The following is a 12197-nucleotide window of genomic DNA, read 5'->3' as shown; positions in this document are numbered from 1 at the left end:
ACCAAGAATGTAAAAGCTTCTAGCATGCCACACAGAAACCAGAAGCCAGCTCATAATCTCTTGTGAACTGAAAGCATATATCAGGCATATTGACAAGCCCTGGCCTTGTGCAAAATCCTGTGTCCAGTGGGCATGTTTCTGATATGAATCCAGATAATTTGGAAGGCCTTCATATCAGAGTCCTTCCCTTGCTGGTAAAGGCCCTAAGTTAGCCTGTGAATGGTTAATTATCAGGCAGCTGCCTTGCTGTGTAACAGTAATGACCAACTGTGGCTCTGCAGAAGAGATGAGATCATGTACCTCAATCCTTTCATTGGAGAGCTAGGGGGCAATGAGCTAAGAATGTTGCATACGGGTTCCAATTTGATCACTATGTTGGTTGATTTTAGTTAACTGCTTTACTCTGCAAAACAAAGGAAGGCTCAGTGGTTGCAAAGATGTTGAGAGATGACAGACAATACAGGATAGGAGCTGTAAGTATGAAAGTCTATCAAGAAATGACTGTGATATAAAACCAAAATCCATCAGTGAAACTTAAAACTTTAATACCAATGCCAATAATAAGGCAAAATTTCAAACCAGAGATATAGGACTTGATTCTCTAGCCTGTAGGCAGAAGTTATGTTTCTATAGATCAATATGACCTCCCATTGCTCCATATTTTCTTAATAAATAGATATTTTCTGGACTGATGGATGGATAGATGGACAGGTGGATGGAAAATAGTGACCATAAGCCCAAATACATTTGGATTCTAGTGTGGCCATTAACAATTAAGAAAAATTTACTTTTTCACTTTCTTAATTTTTCTTCTTTTTTCTCATGTGTATTTTCTTTTGCAACATGGCTAATATGGAAAGATGTTTTGCATGACTTCACATGTATAATCAATATCATATTGCTTGCCTTCAAGGTGGGGAGAGGCAGGAGAGAATTTGGAAATCAAAATTTGAAAAAATGAACGTTAAAGAAACTTTTAATGTATATTTACAAAATAAACAAAAAATATTTTAAAACAATTAAGAAAAATGATAAAGTAGGCAATGTAAGAAAAGGTTTGCTCTCCATGAGGCTAACAGTAATTCTTGCACTATGGGTTAAGATTAGTTGACCAAAACAAGCCTTCCTAGAGACCACCAGGAGATGGATAATTGAAAGTATTCTCAGCTGGCTGTTGAGATGAATCTTGTGAAGGTAAAGCGCAATAATCATATCTATATTAATGTAAAAAAATCAAGGGAAACAGATTTGCTATTACCAAGGAGCACAAAGGAAATCTGTTATTCTATATAGCTGCTCCTCTCAGCCTAAAACCAATAATCCATTTCTTATTGGCCAAATAGAGGCAATTAGGTCATAAAAGTATTATTAAATCCACAACTGGACTTGAACTAGTCATGCTTAAGGTCTAGGCAGCTTTTAGGGTCATGAATGAATTATATGGACCTCTGTTACACTGAGCTGAGAAGTCATCAGGTGGTAAGAGGGCAACCTTTCCCTGTATACCCTGTATATAAATTCTCTGTATTTAGTACTATTTCTCAACTTGTCTTTATCTTAAAAGTGTCAAGAGTAGGAAGTAATGAGATGATGTCACCTAGGGTAGAATCCAGTGGAAGGCCACAGGGCCCTATCCCTGTTCTGTTCACCATTTTGTTGTGGGTTTAGGGGGTAATTAGTGATTTGGATAAAGGTATGGCAGGCATGCTTATGAAATCTGGGAATAATTCAAAGCTGAAAAGAATGGCTTATAGACTGGATGATAGAATCAGGACTCCAAAAGGCCTCAATCAATTTTTTTAAATGGGCTCAATTAAAGAAAAGAAAATTTAGCAGGAATAACTGTAAAGTTCTTTTGGGGTTCAAAAAGCCAATTGCACAAGTAGAAATGGGGGAGACTCAGCTATTTACGGGGGAAAAGACCTTGGGGATTTAGTGAACCGAAAGCTTAACATCTGTCATCACACAAGCCCAACGGCAAAATGGGGTCAGATGATAGTGACACTGTGTCAGGCCTTTGTAGAATACATCTGCAGTATCAGGTTTCGGTTTTGGGTTCCCCATTTCAGGAAGGACATTGATAACCTGGAGCACATCTAGGACGGCAACTAGGAGGGAGAGAAAGGACTGAAGACTGTATCATACAAGGACTGGTTGAGGTAACTGGGAAAGTATCTAGCCTGAAAGGAAGACATAGCAGATCTCTTCAAGTCTTTGAAGGCTTGTCATAGGAAAGGCATATATTTGTCCTGCTTGGCCCCAGAGGGCAAAACAAGGAATAGCGAGCAGTAATTACAAGGGAGGAAGAAGCATGGTGTAGTAAGTAGATGGGGCACTGGATCTGGAGTCAGAAAGATCTGGGTTCAAATTCTGCTATGTGTCACTTAACCTCTTTTGGACTCAGTTTCTTCATTTGAAGATGGAGGAGTTGGACTCCTCTAAGGTCCCTCCTAGTTCTTGATCCACAAGAGCAAGATTTGGACTTTTGTTTTAAGGAAAAACTTTTTATCAATGTGATTCATTCCAAAGTGGGATGGGCTGTTTCATTAGGTTGTAAGTTCCCCATCATTGTAAGGAGCAACTAGGTGGCACTGCAGTGGATAGAGCACCAGGCTTGGAGTCAAGAAAACCTGAGTTCAAATCTGACCCCATACACTCACTGGGCAAGTCACTTCACCCTGCTGGCCTCAGTTTCTTCATCTGTAAAATGAACGGGAGAAGGAAATGGCAAACCATTCCAGTCATTTTTGCCAAGAACACCCCAAATGGGGTCATGGAGAGTTGGACACGACTGAAACGACTGAATAACAACAAAATCCTCATCACTGGAAGCATCCAGGTGATGACTAAATGATCATTTGACAGAAAGCTATAGTAGACATTGGACTAGATGACCTCTGAGGTCCAGTCCAAATCAGAAAGCTAAGCTTTTACGACACAGAAAGATGAAAGAGAATGTAGGGATTAGTCTTTACGTCCAAAGCCTCATCACAACTCCCTCCACCTCAGAAGTCAACATCAAGTGCAAGACCCCACTGGCCCCCAGAGATTAGCTCTGACAACATTTAAGCAATGTATTTCACATAGTCTCTGGTCACCCTTTGCCAGCTTGTTTACAGTCACATAGCACTTGGACTCAGTTGTGGATACTTGGGAGACATCCAGGTGGTTCAGTGGGTAAGAATGCTGGAATCAGGAAGACCCCAGTTCAAATCCAGTCCGACACTTACTAGTTGCATGACTCTGAGCAGATCACTTAACCTGGATCTGTCTCAGTTTTTTTACCTGTAAAATGGGGATAATAATATAGAATTTACCTCCCAGGGTTATTGTGAAGATCAGAGGAGAAAATAAAAAAGTGCTTTTCAAATCTTAAAGAGCTTTGGGAATGCTAGCAATTTTTAACATTAGTAGTAGTACTTAAATAATTGTTCTATTGCCAAAAATACACAGAAAAACATTTCTTGTTTTTCCTTCTTGGTACAGATGAGAGAATCACAAAATCAGAGGGGGCCTTAGAGATTGTCTAGACTTACTATTATTCAAAAAAAAGTGAAGGGGGAGCAGCTAGGTGGTGCAGTGGATAGAGCACCAGCCCTTAGTCAGGAGGATCTGAGTTCAAATCTGGCCTCAGATACTTCCTAGCTGTGTGAGCCTGGGCAAGTCACTTTACCCCGATTGCCTTTAAAAAAAAAAAGTGAAGGGGAGTGGGTGGGTCCAAAATGTTTAAATTATCATTGGGTTTCAATTTTTCCTATGTGTCTGATTAGGCTCTTGAGCACTTAATGGATTATATCCGGGAGACTCCACAGTGTTCCGAGTCTTGATGCAAACAGAGTAGATGAAGAATGTATATTGTCCAGACTATGACATACAGTTGGATGCACAATGCATAGAGCTCATCCATCAATGGATATATCTTGGACAGATGCTGCAAATGGACATGGAGATGGAGATGGGCTCAGAATTAAACAGGAGGAAGAGGATGAAAATGGGTAAAATTGCCTTCGGGAAACTGCAGAATTCTTTTAATGACCCCAAATTTCTCCTTGATGAGGACACCAGTATTCTGGTCTGTGAGCCGGAGCAAGTCACTCCTCACTGCGGCTCATCTCTGGTGGGAGGGTGGAGGTTGGAGAGCTCCTCCCAGAATCCCCCTTTAAGGAGGGTGCCCAGGCCAGCCAGCTCTTCATTTCCCACCTGGCTGCACTTCTTCGGACTTTTCCATCATGCCCTTGCCAGGTACCTTCCCTGCCCTCCCCACCCCCTTCCAGCTTGCTTTTGTGTGCCATCTTCCCCCCTTAGACTGGAAGCTCTTTGAGAGCAAGGACTGTCTCTCTTTTTTGTATTTGTATCACCAATGCTTAGCACAATGCTTAGCACACAGTAGGTGCTGAATAAATGTTTAGTGATTGACTGACTCTGGCAGGTCTCTGAGACTGTAACTTGTAGAAAAGGTGCCAACCTGCCCTGGGAGACAGTTTCCTCACCTGGGAATTCCTTATAGCATTGAAATCACAGGTACTGTCCCTATCCCCATGCCTATTCTTCCAGGGATGAACACAATGGTCTCTGAAGAATTAAAAACTAGTATTACTGACAGGCCATGGTAGAGATGAGCAGGCAGGAAAACAGTGCAGGTGGAGAATTAGGATGGAGAGCCAGCATAAAGAATATCATCAAAAAAAATATCATCAAAGAAATGAGTGATCATTAAAGAAGATGGGCAGATCACCTCTGTTGGCCTTAATTTCCTCCTCTGTAAAATGAGGAGATGGATGAATGAGATGGTCTCTGAGATCTCTTCCAGCTGTAGATTAATCACTTAATGATAACTAATGCCATTAGTATTCTCGTGATGATAAAAGAAACAGAGGAAGGCCTCCACTAAGACGGGCAGAAGCCAACCCAGTGATGAACAAGGCTGACAATAAGCACGGAGAATGAGGTGTGAATGGGTTGGGATCCACTCTACTGGATAGAGGACCTAAATAGATAAGACCATCTTCCTGAGTTCAAATCCCGCCTCAGACACTTGCTAGCTGTGTGACTCTGGGCAAGTCACTTCACTCTGTTTGCCTCAGTTTCCTCATCTGTCAAATGAGTTGGAGAAGGAAATGGCAAACCACTCCAGGATCTCTGCCAAGAAGACCCCAAAATGGGGTTGTGAAGAGTCAGACATGACTGAAAATGACTAAACAACAACAGACTCCCTGGAATAGTTGACTACCATTGGACACACACATCACAGGCTTTGGCACTGAGAGGGATCTTAGAGATTATAAAAGGAATTGGAACCCTCATTTTGCAGATGAGGAAAATGAGGCTGAGAGAGGCAAATAACAAGCATGGATCATGCTTAAACTGAACTTTTTTAACTCTGGCAAGATGCTTGATACACATTCTCATTCGAGACTTACAACAACCTTCTGATATATAGGTGTGACCCTTATGTCCATTTTAAAGACAAGGAAACTGAAGTTCACAGAAGAGAAGGGAAGGGAAAGAAAAAAGTATGTATACAGTGCCGATTATGTGCCAAGCACTGTGCTAAGAGCTTTTTTGTTTGTTTGTTTTTTAAATAAATATTATCTCATTTGATCCTCACAACAGCCCCAAGAAGCAAGTGTCATTATTATCCCCATTTTTCGAACAAGAAAACTGAGGCAAACAGAGATTAAGTGACTTACTTGCCCAGGGTCACACAGCTAATAACAGTCTGAGGTAGTGTTTGAACTTGGGTCTTCCTAATTCCCAGTCCAGTGCCATAGCCACTCCATGAGCTGCCCTGGTATGTTACTGTCTTATGGTGGAAAATCATCTTAAAAATTTTAAATAAAAGTGAACTCATGCTCTGGAAAGAGGGAGGCACTTATCTGAATTTTCCAGAAATATTTCAATCATTCAGAGAATTGAGTAAAATGGATTCAGCTGCTCTCTGCCCAGAGCTCCCACCAGGATACCCTTTGCTTTGGGCCTAGCCAGATGACATGAGCTTTGGTGATCCAACTTGAATTTATTCATATCACCAAAAAAAGCTCATACACTGAGGACATGCATGACCACCTGATATATATGACGAAAAATGGTGCCACTATATGGGCAGGCTATATAGTGAGCATGAAAAACTGAAGATGGGCATCCTAACTGGCACTGTGCTTGGTACCCTCAAAGAAGCGAGGGAAGGCCTCCGGGCCACAGGACAAGCTCTTATATAGAGGAGTTTTAGAAAGACATGGACAAGACATGTCCAGGATGGTAAAACATGAAGGAGTTATGATATGCACTGGTACAAGAAATGAGGGCATAGATTCATAGCAGTACCAAAGCATTGTGGAATGACTGCAGTGTTGGCCTTGGGTTTAGAAAGACCAGGGTTCAAGGCTTGCCTCTGACAAATACTGGCCTGAGGGACCCAAGTCAACTTCACTTCTTAGTGCCTCCAGACAACAATCTTAGGTTATGTTACAGACGAAATCACTAATTTGCATCGTGTGAGGAGCGAAAAGTTCGAGAAACATAGTTTCTAGGTAATTAAAATTACTAATTACCCAGAAACTATGTCTCTCGGACTTTTCGTTCCTCATGATTGGCAGAGGGAGCAGGGAGTACCATACAACAATAAAATCACAGGCCTCAAACCTTCCACTCACTGCACTGTCGTTCCTCCCGTGCCACCCCCACCCCCTCCAATATTGAAGCAACTCTCAATAATAACCCAAAGCAAAACCGAAACAAAGGAAAGTTTCCTTTGGCCCCTGTGCTCACAGGCTTCTCTTCACAGGTGCTATGGGCATGCCATAATTACACATTTCAAAGCCTGTCAGCTCTAGGCCTTGGCCTTCTATAGAGTTAATTTTCCTACCTACCTTCATTTCCCAGGGTTGTGCTTATTGGGTTTTCTTTCAGAAATAAAAATCAATGCCCTTTTCAGAACAGTGAAAACTTCTTCTAATTATGTCTCAAGTGACAAGAACATATTTCAAACGTAGTTCTCAGATTTCTATCCTTCAAGAATCATAGATCATAGAAGTGGAGTTGGAAGTGACCTCAGAGGCCATCTACCCAACCCCCTTGTTTTGTATTGGAGGAAATTGAGGCCCAGAGAGGTTAAGGCTCCATAAACGAGGAAGTGGCAGGGATTGGGTCCCAGTTCTTCTGGGTCCAAGTTCAGAACTCTTCCCGTGGCACAGTGCTGCCCCTCACCAATGAGATCTTCTGTATGTTCCTGCACTGATGCATGTCATACCCTCTCCTTATTTTAGTAGATGATCACATTGCTTCTTAAACTGAGTCGTCCACAGCACTGAAAGGGTGGTGAGTGGAACAAGTTTAAGAAGCCCTGATCTAGAGGGGTCATTAGGGTCAAAAACCTTTACCACCTACTGGTCAACCTTTGGGGGATAAGTCCCTTGGCCCTTAGCTGGGCTGGTGCTTGGTTAAGAGACTAGGTTATGTAGTCCTTCAATTAATCTCTTAGATCATCATATGCTATTATTATAAACAGAGACTGTTTGTTCAGTTAGAAGACTAGCCTGGTCTCCTGCCCATCAACAAATATTTACTGCAGATCCTCTATGCCCATGGCAATGTGCAAGGCACTTTTTTTCACTCTTGGCTGATTGGATTGTAAGGCTTTGTAAAAAAGGAACCAGCCTGGGAGTCAGATGAGCTAGGATCTAGTTCTGGTTTTGCAACTAATCTCCCCTAGGACCTTGGGCCAGTCCCCTGCCCTCTCTGGGCGCCTCAGTTGTCCTCCTCTATAAAAAGAGGAAGTTGGATGAGATAGCCTCTAGGATTCCTTCCTGCTCTAACGTAGTCTCTTGACTATTTGCCTCGACAAGATGAGGATAAGGAAAGGGAGGCAGGAGGACAGACAAGAGAACAAAATCAATCAGCCAAGCCACAGACACTGATGGTCTCCATGCTGTGCTAGGTGCTGCAAATAAAATTCAAATCTTATCAGACAATGATTTAGCACTTTAAGGTTCGCAAAATGTTCCGTGTACACTGTCTCATCTGAGCCTCAAAATAACCCAGGAAGGTGGGTGGTATGGGTATTATCATTCCCATTTTGCAGATTAAAAAATCAAGGCTGGGGCAGCTAGGTGGCGCAGCGGATAGAGCACCGGCCCTAGAGTCAGGAGATCCTGAGTTCAAATCTGACCTCAGACACATAATACTTACTAGCTGTGTGACTCTGGGCAAGTCACTTAACCCCAATTGCCTCACCCAAAAAAAAAAGAAAAGAAAAGAAAAGAAAAGAAAAGAAAAGAAAAGAAAATCAAGGCTTAAAGAGGTAAAGTCATTTGCATAGGCCACATAGCTAGTAAGCCTCAGAGGTTGGAGTGAACCCAGGCTTTCCTTGACTCCACATCTAGCCCTCACCACACCATGCTGTCTCTCAATAAGCAATTAAGCAACTTTAGAACGAATGAATCAATCAACAAACCTTTATGAAGCACTAGCTCTCCACCAGGTACTGGGCTAGGTGTTACGGATGTGAGGCCAGAAATGGGCACCTGGCCAAGCTGTGGGTTTGGAGACCTCAGTGGATTTCACTTAACATCATCAACAGAGATGATTGCAATTTGCTCTATTAGTCAAAGCACTGAGCTATGTAAACATTGCCAGTGAGAACCAATCAAGGGCTAACTAGGCTTAGCAACAAAAACATTAACATTTAACCTCTCTGCAACTGGCGAGGAACCCCCACCCAGGTGAAATGCACACCAGGCTTCTCCCTACCGAACCCAAGGCCCCCATAGCCATAGTGTGGCTCAATGTCTCCTGGAGCTGCAGCCATAGGAAAGTTTAACGGCTAAAGATAGGAGAGCCAACTCTAGGAATCTGTATGCCCGGGGCAAGTGCCATAAATCATGAGCTCAGCCAGAGAGAGCTCCACTCCCACCGCCATCACCATCGCCAACACTATCACCATCAGCATCGCTATCACCATCACCATCATCGGTATCATAGGTCTAGAGCTGAAAGGGAACCTCAGAGGTAATCGAGTCCAACTCCCTCATTTCTCAGAAAAGGAATTGAGGCCTGGAAAGGTTAGATGACTCAAGACCATAGGATTATGGGTCTAAAGATAGGAGGGACCTCAAAGGACATCTGGATTCGTCCTGTCCCCTCCCCCTCCCAATTATATATTCAAGGAAACTCAGACACTGGAAAATTAAATTAAATGACTTGTCCAAAGATACTTAATTAAGTAGTAAATAGCACAGTTGGGATTAGAGCCCAAGTCCTCTGACTACAAGTCCAATTCTAATGTACCACACTGCCTCCCACCCAGTAGCTTTATAGTTTAATTAATTCTTCTTGCTAACTGGGTTCTACGTGACACTGTTTTGCCCTTCTGAAGGTTAACAAATGTCATCAGCACACTCTAAATGTGGCATCCTAGGCCGAAGCCCCAGTCACTCTGCCCTAGTTATGACTCTCATATCTGACCAAATGCAACCGTTAACAATTTCTGCTCACTTAGTCTAATTTACAGTGATACGTCACCAAGATCAGTTTTCTAAGTTCAAAGACATGAGTTTATTTCTTTTCAAGAACATTATGGTTTGGTCCACAGTAATAGCAATATTGTATGAAGATCTACTGGAATGATGTAGCTATTCCCAGCAATATAAAGATCCAAGACAATTCTGAAAGCCTAATGATGAAAAAAGCTATCCAGCTCCAGAGAAAGAGATGATGGAGTCTGAATGCAGATCAAAGCATATTTTTTTTGGGTTTTCTTTATTTTTCTTGTCTTCTTTTTCATCTATGTTTTCTTTCACAACATGACTAATATAGAAATATGTTTTGCATGACTGCACATGAATAACCTTTATCAAAATGCTTGCCTTCTCAATGAGGGGGGAGGGGCAGAAGGGTGGGAGAGAATTTGGAACTCAAAATTGTAAAAAATGATGGTTAAAAATTGTTTTTTTACATGTAATTGGGAAAAACAAAACACTAAAAAAATTTTTAAAAGGACATTATGGTTGCCTATGGTGAAATAAAATTGAGGCACGTGTTTGCTATTATGTGATCAGCAAATCATGTCATTATTCTGCATTCTTTGTAATCTTGATATAGTAAAACAGGAATTCATTATAGGAAAAATGGAGGAAGGCATATGAGTCTGTTCAAGAAATGGGCTGTCGAAGGATTGACTTTCTGGATATATTTTATACCAATTTATCTGTGTGTGTGTATGTATGTGTATGCACACACACATATACATGTATACGCTATCCCCTAGTACAATTTAAGGGACTTGAGGTCAGGCACCATTTCGTTTTTGATCTTTAAATTTCCAGCTTGGCACACAGTAGGTGCTTCATAACTGCTTGTTGAATTGAAAGAGGACTCAAGAGTATAGCAGAAAGAACAATGGACTCGGAGTCCGAGGACCTGGGCTTGGGTTTAGGTTCTGCCACTGACTAGCTGCCTGACTATATTCAAGCAATTGAATGCCTCTAAGCCTCAGTACTCTCACCTGTAAAATGAGAAAGAAGGATATTCACTTTGCTTACTTCACATGCTTTCTCTGAGGATTAAATGTGATAACCTAGGGAAAATACTTTCTAAGCATAAATCACTACATAAATATAAACTATTAATTATGAACCTTACATTAATTCCTTGATAGGTTCATTTCATTTTATACAACAGACGAAACAAAGAGAATATGCTGGATGTGAAGTCAGGAAGACCTGAGTTCAATTCTCAACTCTTATGCTTTGTGATCCTAGGCAACTCACTTCCTCCCTAGGCCTCTGCAAAATGAGGGCATTGAGTCAACTCAATGACCTCTGAGGTCCCTTTTAGCTCCTACTATAAATAAAAGATGGCAGGCGTTTAAGTGTAAATATATACAGATGTGGATAAATATATACAGGTGTGGATAAATATATACAGGTGTTCACATTTACAGAGTTACTTAGGAATACACGGGTACTTACCAGAGAATGCCTCCCCAGAAGAATGAGAAAAAGATATAGAAGATTAAGGAACCCCAAATCACAAAGTGATTGATCCAAGTCCAGAACCGAGTATCTATGGCAAGCTGAAAAAAAGCGGGGAAATTAGAAATTCAGTGAAGGAAGAATATAAAGTAATCTTGCTTGGATAGAAGCTGCTCCCTATACAACCAAAGTTCAATGATAGGGTAGGTCCTAGTTTAGGTTGGGGAAAGAGGATGGGGCAAAGAAGAGGGTACCGGGAACCAGGGAGGAAATGACTACCACTTTGGGACGTAGGGACTTCTGCCATAACCTGTACAACACCTCCACTAGGTGGGTTTAAGATCTCTTGAGAATGGAAATTGGAAAACCTGAATTTTCTTTCTGTCTTGCCATTTGCAAAAGGGTCCTGATCCTCTGTGCCTTGGTTTCTCCATTTATACAACCATGTTACAAGAATACCACCAATGTGGTCAAATACCCATACCTCAGAGAGACGCCAAGAAGATGAGGAGAAAGAAGGTGCCTCTCAAGAGAAGGGAAGTTTCACTGGCAAGGTAGGGGGACTATGGGTGCAAAATATTGCATAAACTGGCAGATATGGTCACTGTGTCGGCTGGTTTTGCTACACAGAAAGGGTCAATGCAGTAAGGAGAAGTAGGAGAAGTAAGGACAGTGGTAATTCCAAGAAAAAAGGACATTATCAAATGTATGGAGATTGTAGTAGTATAGGCAGCATGGAGTCATAGAGAGAGAGTGAAGAAGACCTGTCGTGGCATGGACACTGAGGCTCATCTTGGATAATCCAGTGATACTTATTTACATGAATGGCTTTAACCAAAGTGAGCTTCCCAGTATGGGATATAGCATTGATCAAGAAAAAAAAATGTTTTGTTTTGTTTTGTTTTTTGGTTCTGTTCCAGCAATTTCATTGGCATGGAGAACTCTCAGTGTGGAAACTCCTTTCACCATTGCAGATCAGCCCCTTATGGTCGAAGAGAGCTGCCAGAGGCACTGGGAGATTAAGGAACTTCTCCAAAACAACACAGCCAATATGTATCAGCATCAAGACTAGGTCTTTTTAACTCCAAGAGTACCTGGCCATCCATCAGTTCACACTCTTCTCATTTTAGGTTATAATATCTGCAAAAATGCCAAGGTATGAAGATGTGCTAAAAAGAAAACACACACACACACACACACACACACACACACACACACACACACACA

General features: G+C 41.7%; 1 protein-coding gene across 4 annotated transcripts in view; it reads right to left on the bottom strand.

Moving 5' to 3' along the window:
• The window catches only part of ATP11C (ATPase phospholipid transporting 11C), a 220237-nt gene that overhangs the window by 16093 nt on the left and 191947 nt on the right, over positions 1 to 12197 (bottom strand). For all 4 annotated transcript variants that reach the window (XM_027846410.1, XM_027846408.1, XM_027846409.1 and 1 more), the window contains one exon: positions 10968 to 11071. In XM_027846410.1, coding sequence (XP_027702211.1) covers positions 10968 to 11071 — 104 coding nt within the window. The remainder of the gene's footprint in view (positions 1 to 10967; positions 11072 to 12197) is intronic.

This window comes from Vombatus ursinus, unplaced genomic scaffold (genome assembly GCF_900497805.2).
Source record: "Vombatus ursinus unplaced genomic scaffold, bare-nosed wombat genome assembly UNPS02015152.1, whole genome shotgun sequence".
NCBI classification, from domain to species: domain Eukaryota; kingdom Metazoa; phylum Chordata; class Mammalia; order Diprotodontia; family Vombatidae; genus Vombatus; species Vombatus ursinus.
Note: the sequence above shows the minus strand (reverse complement) of the source record. Positions and strands in the feature narration are given on the sequence as shown.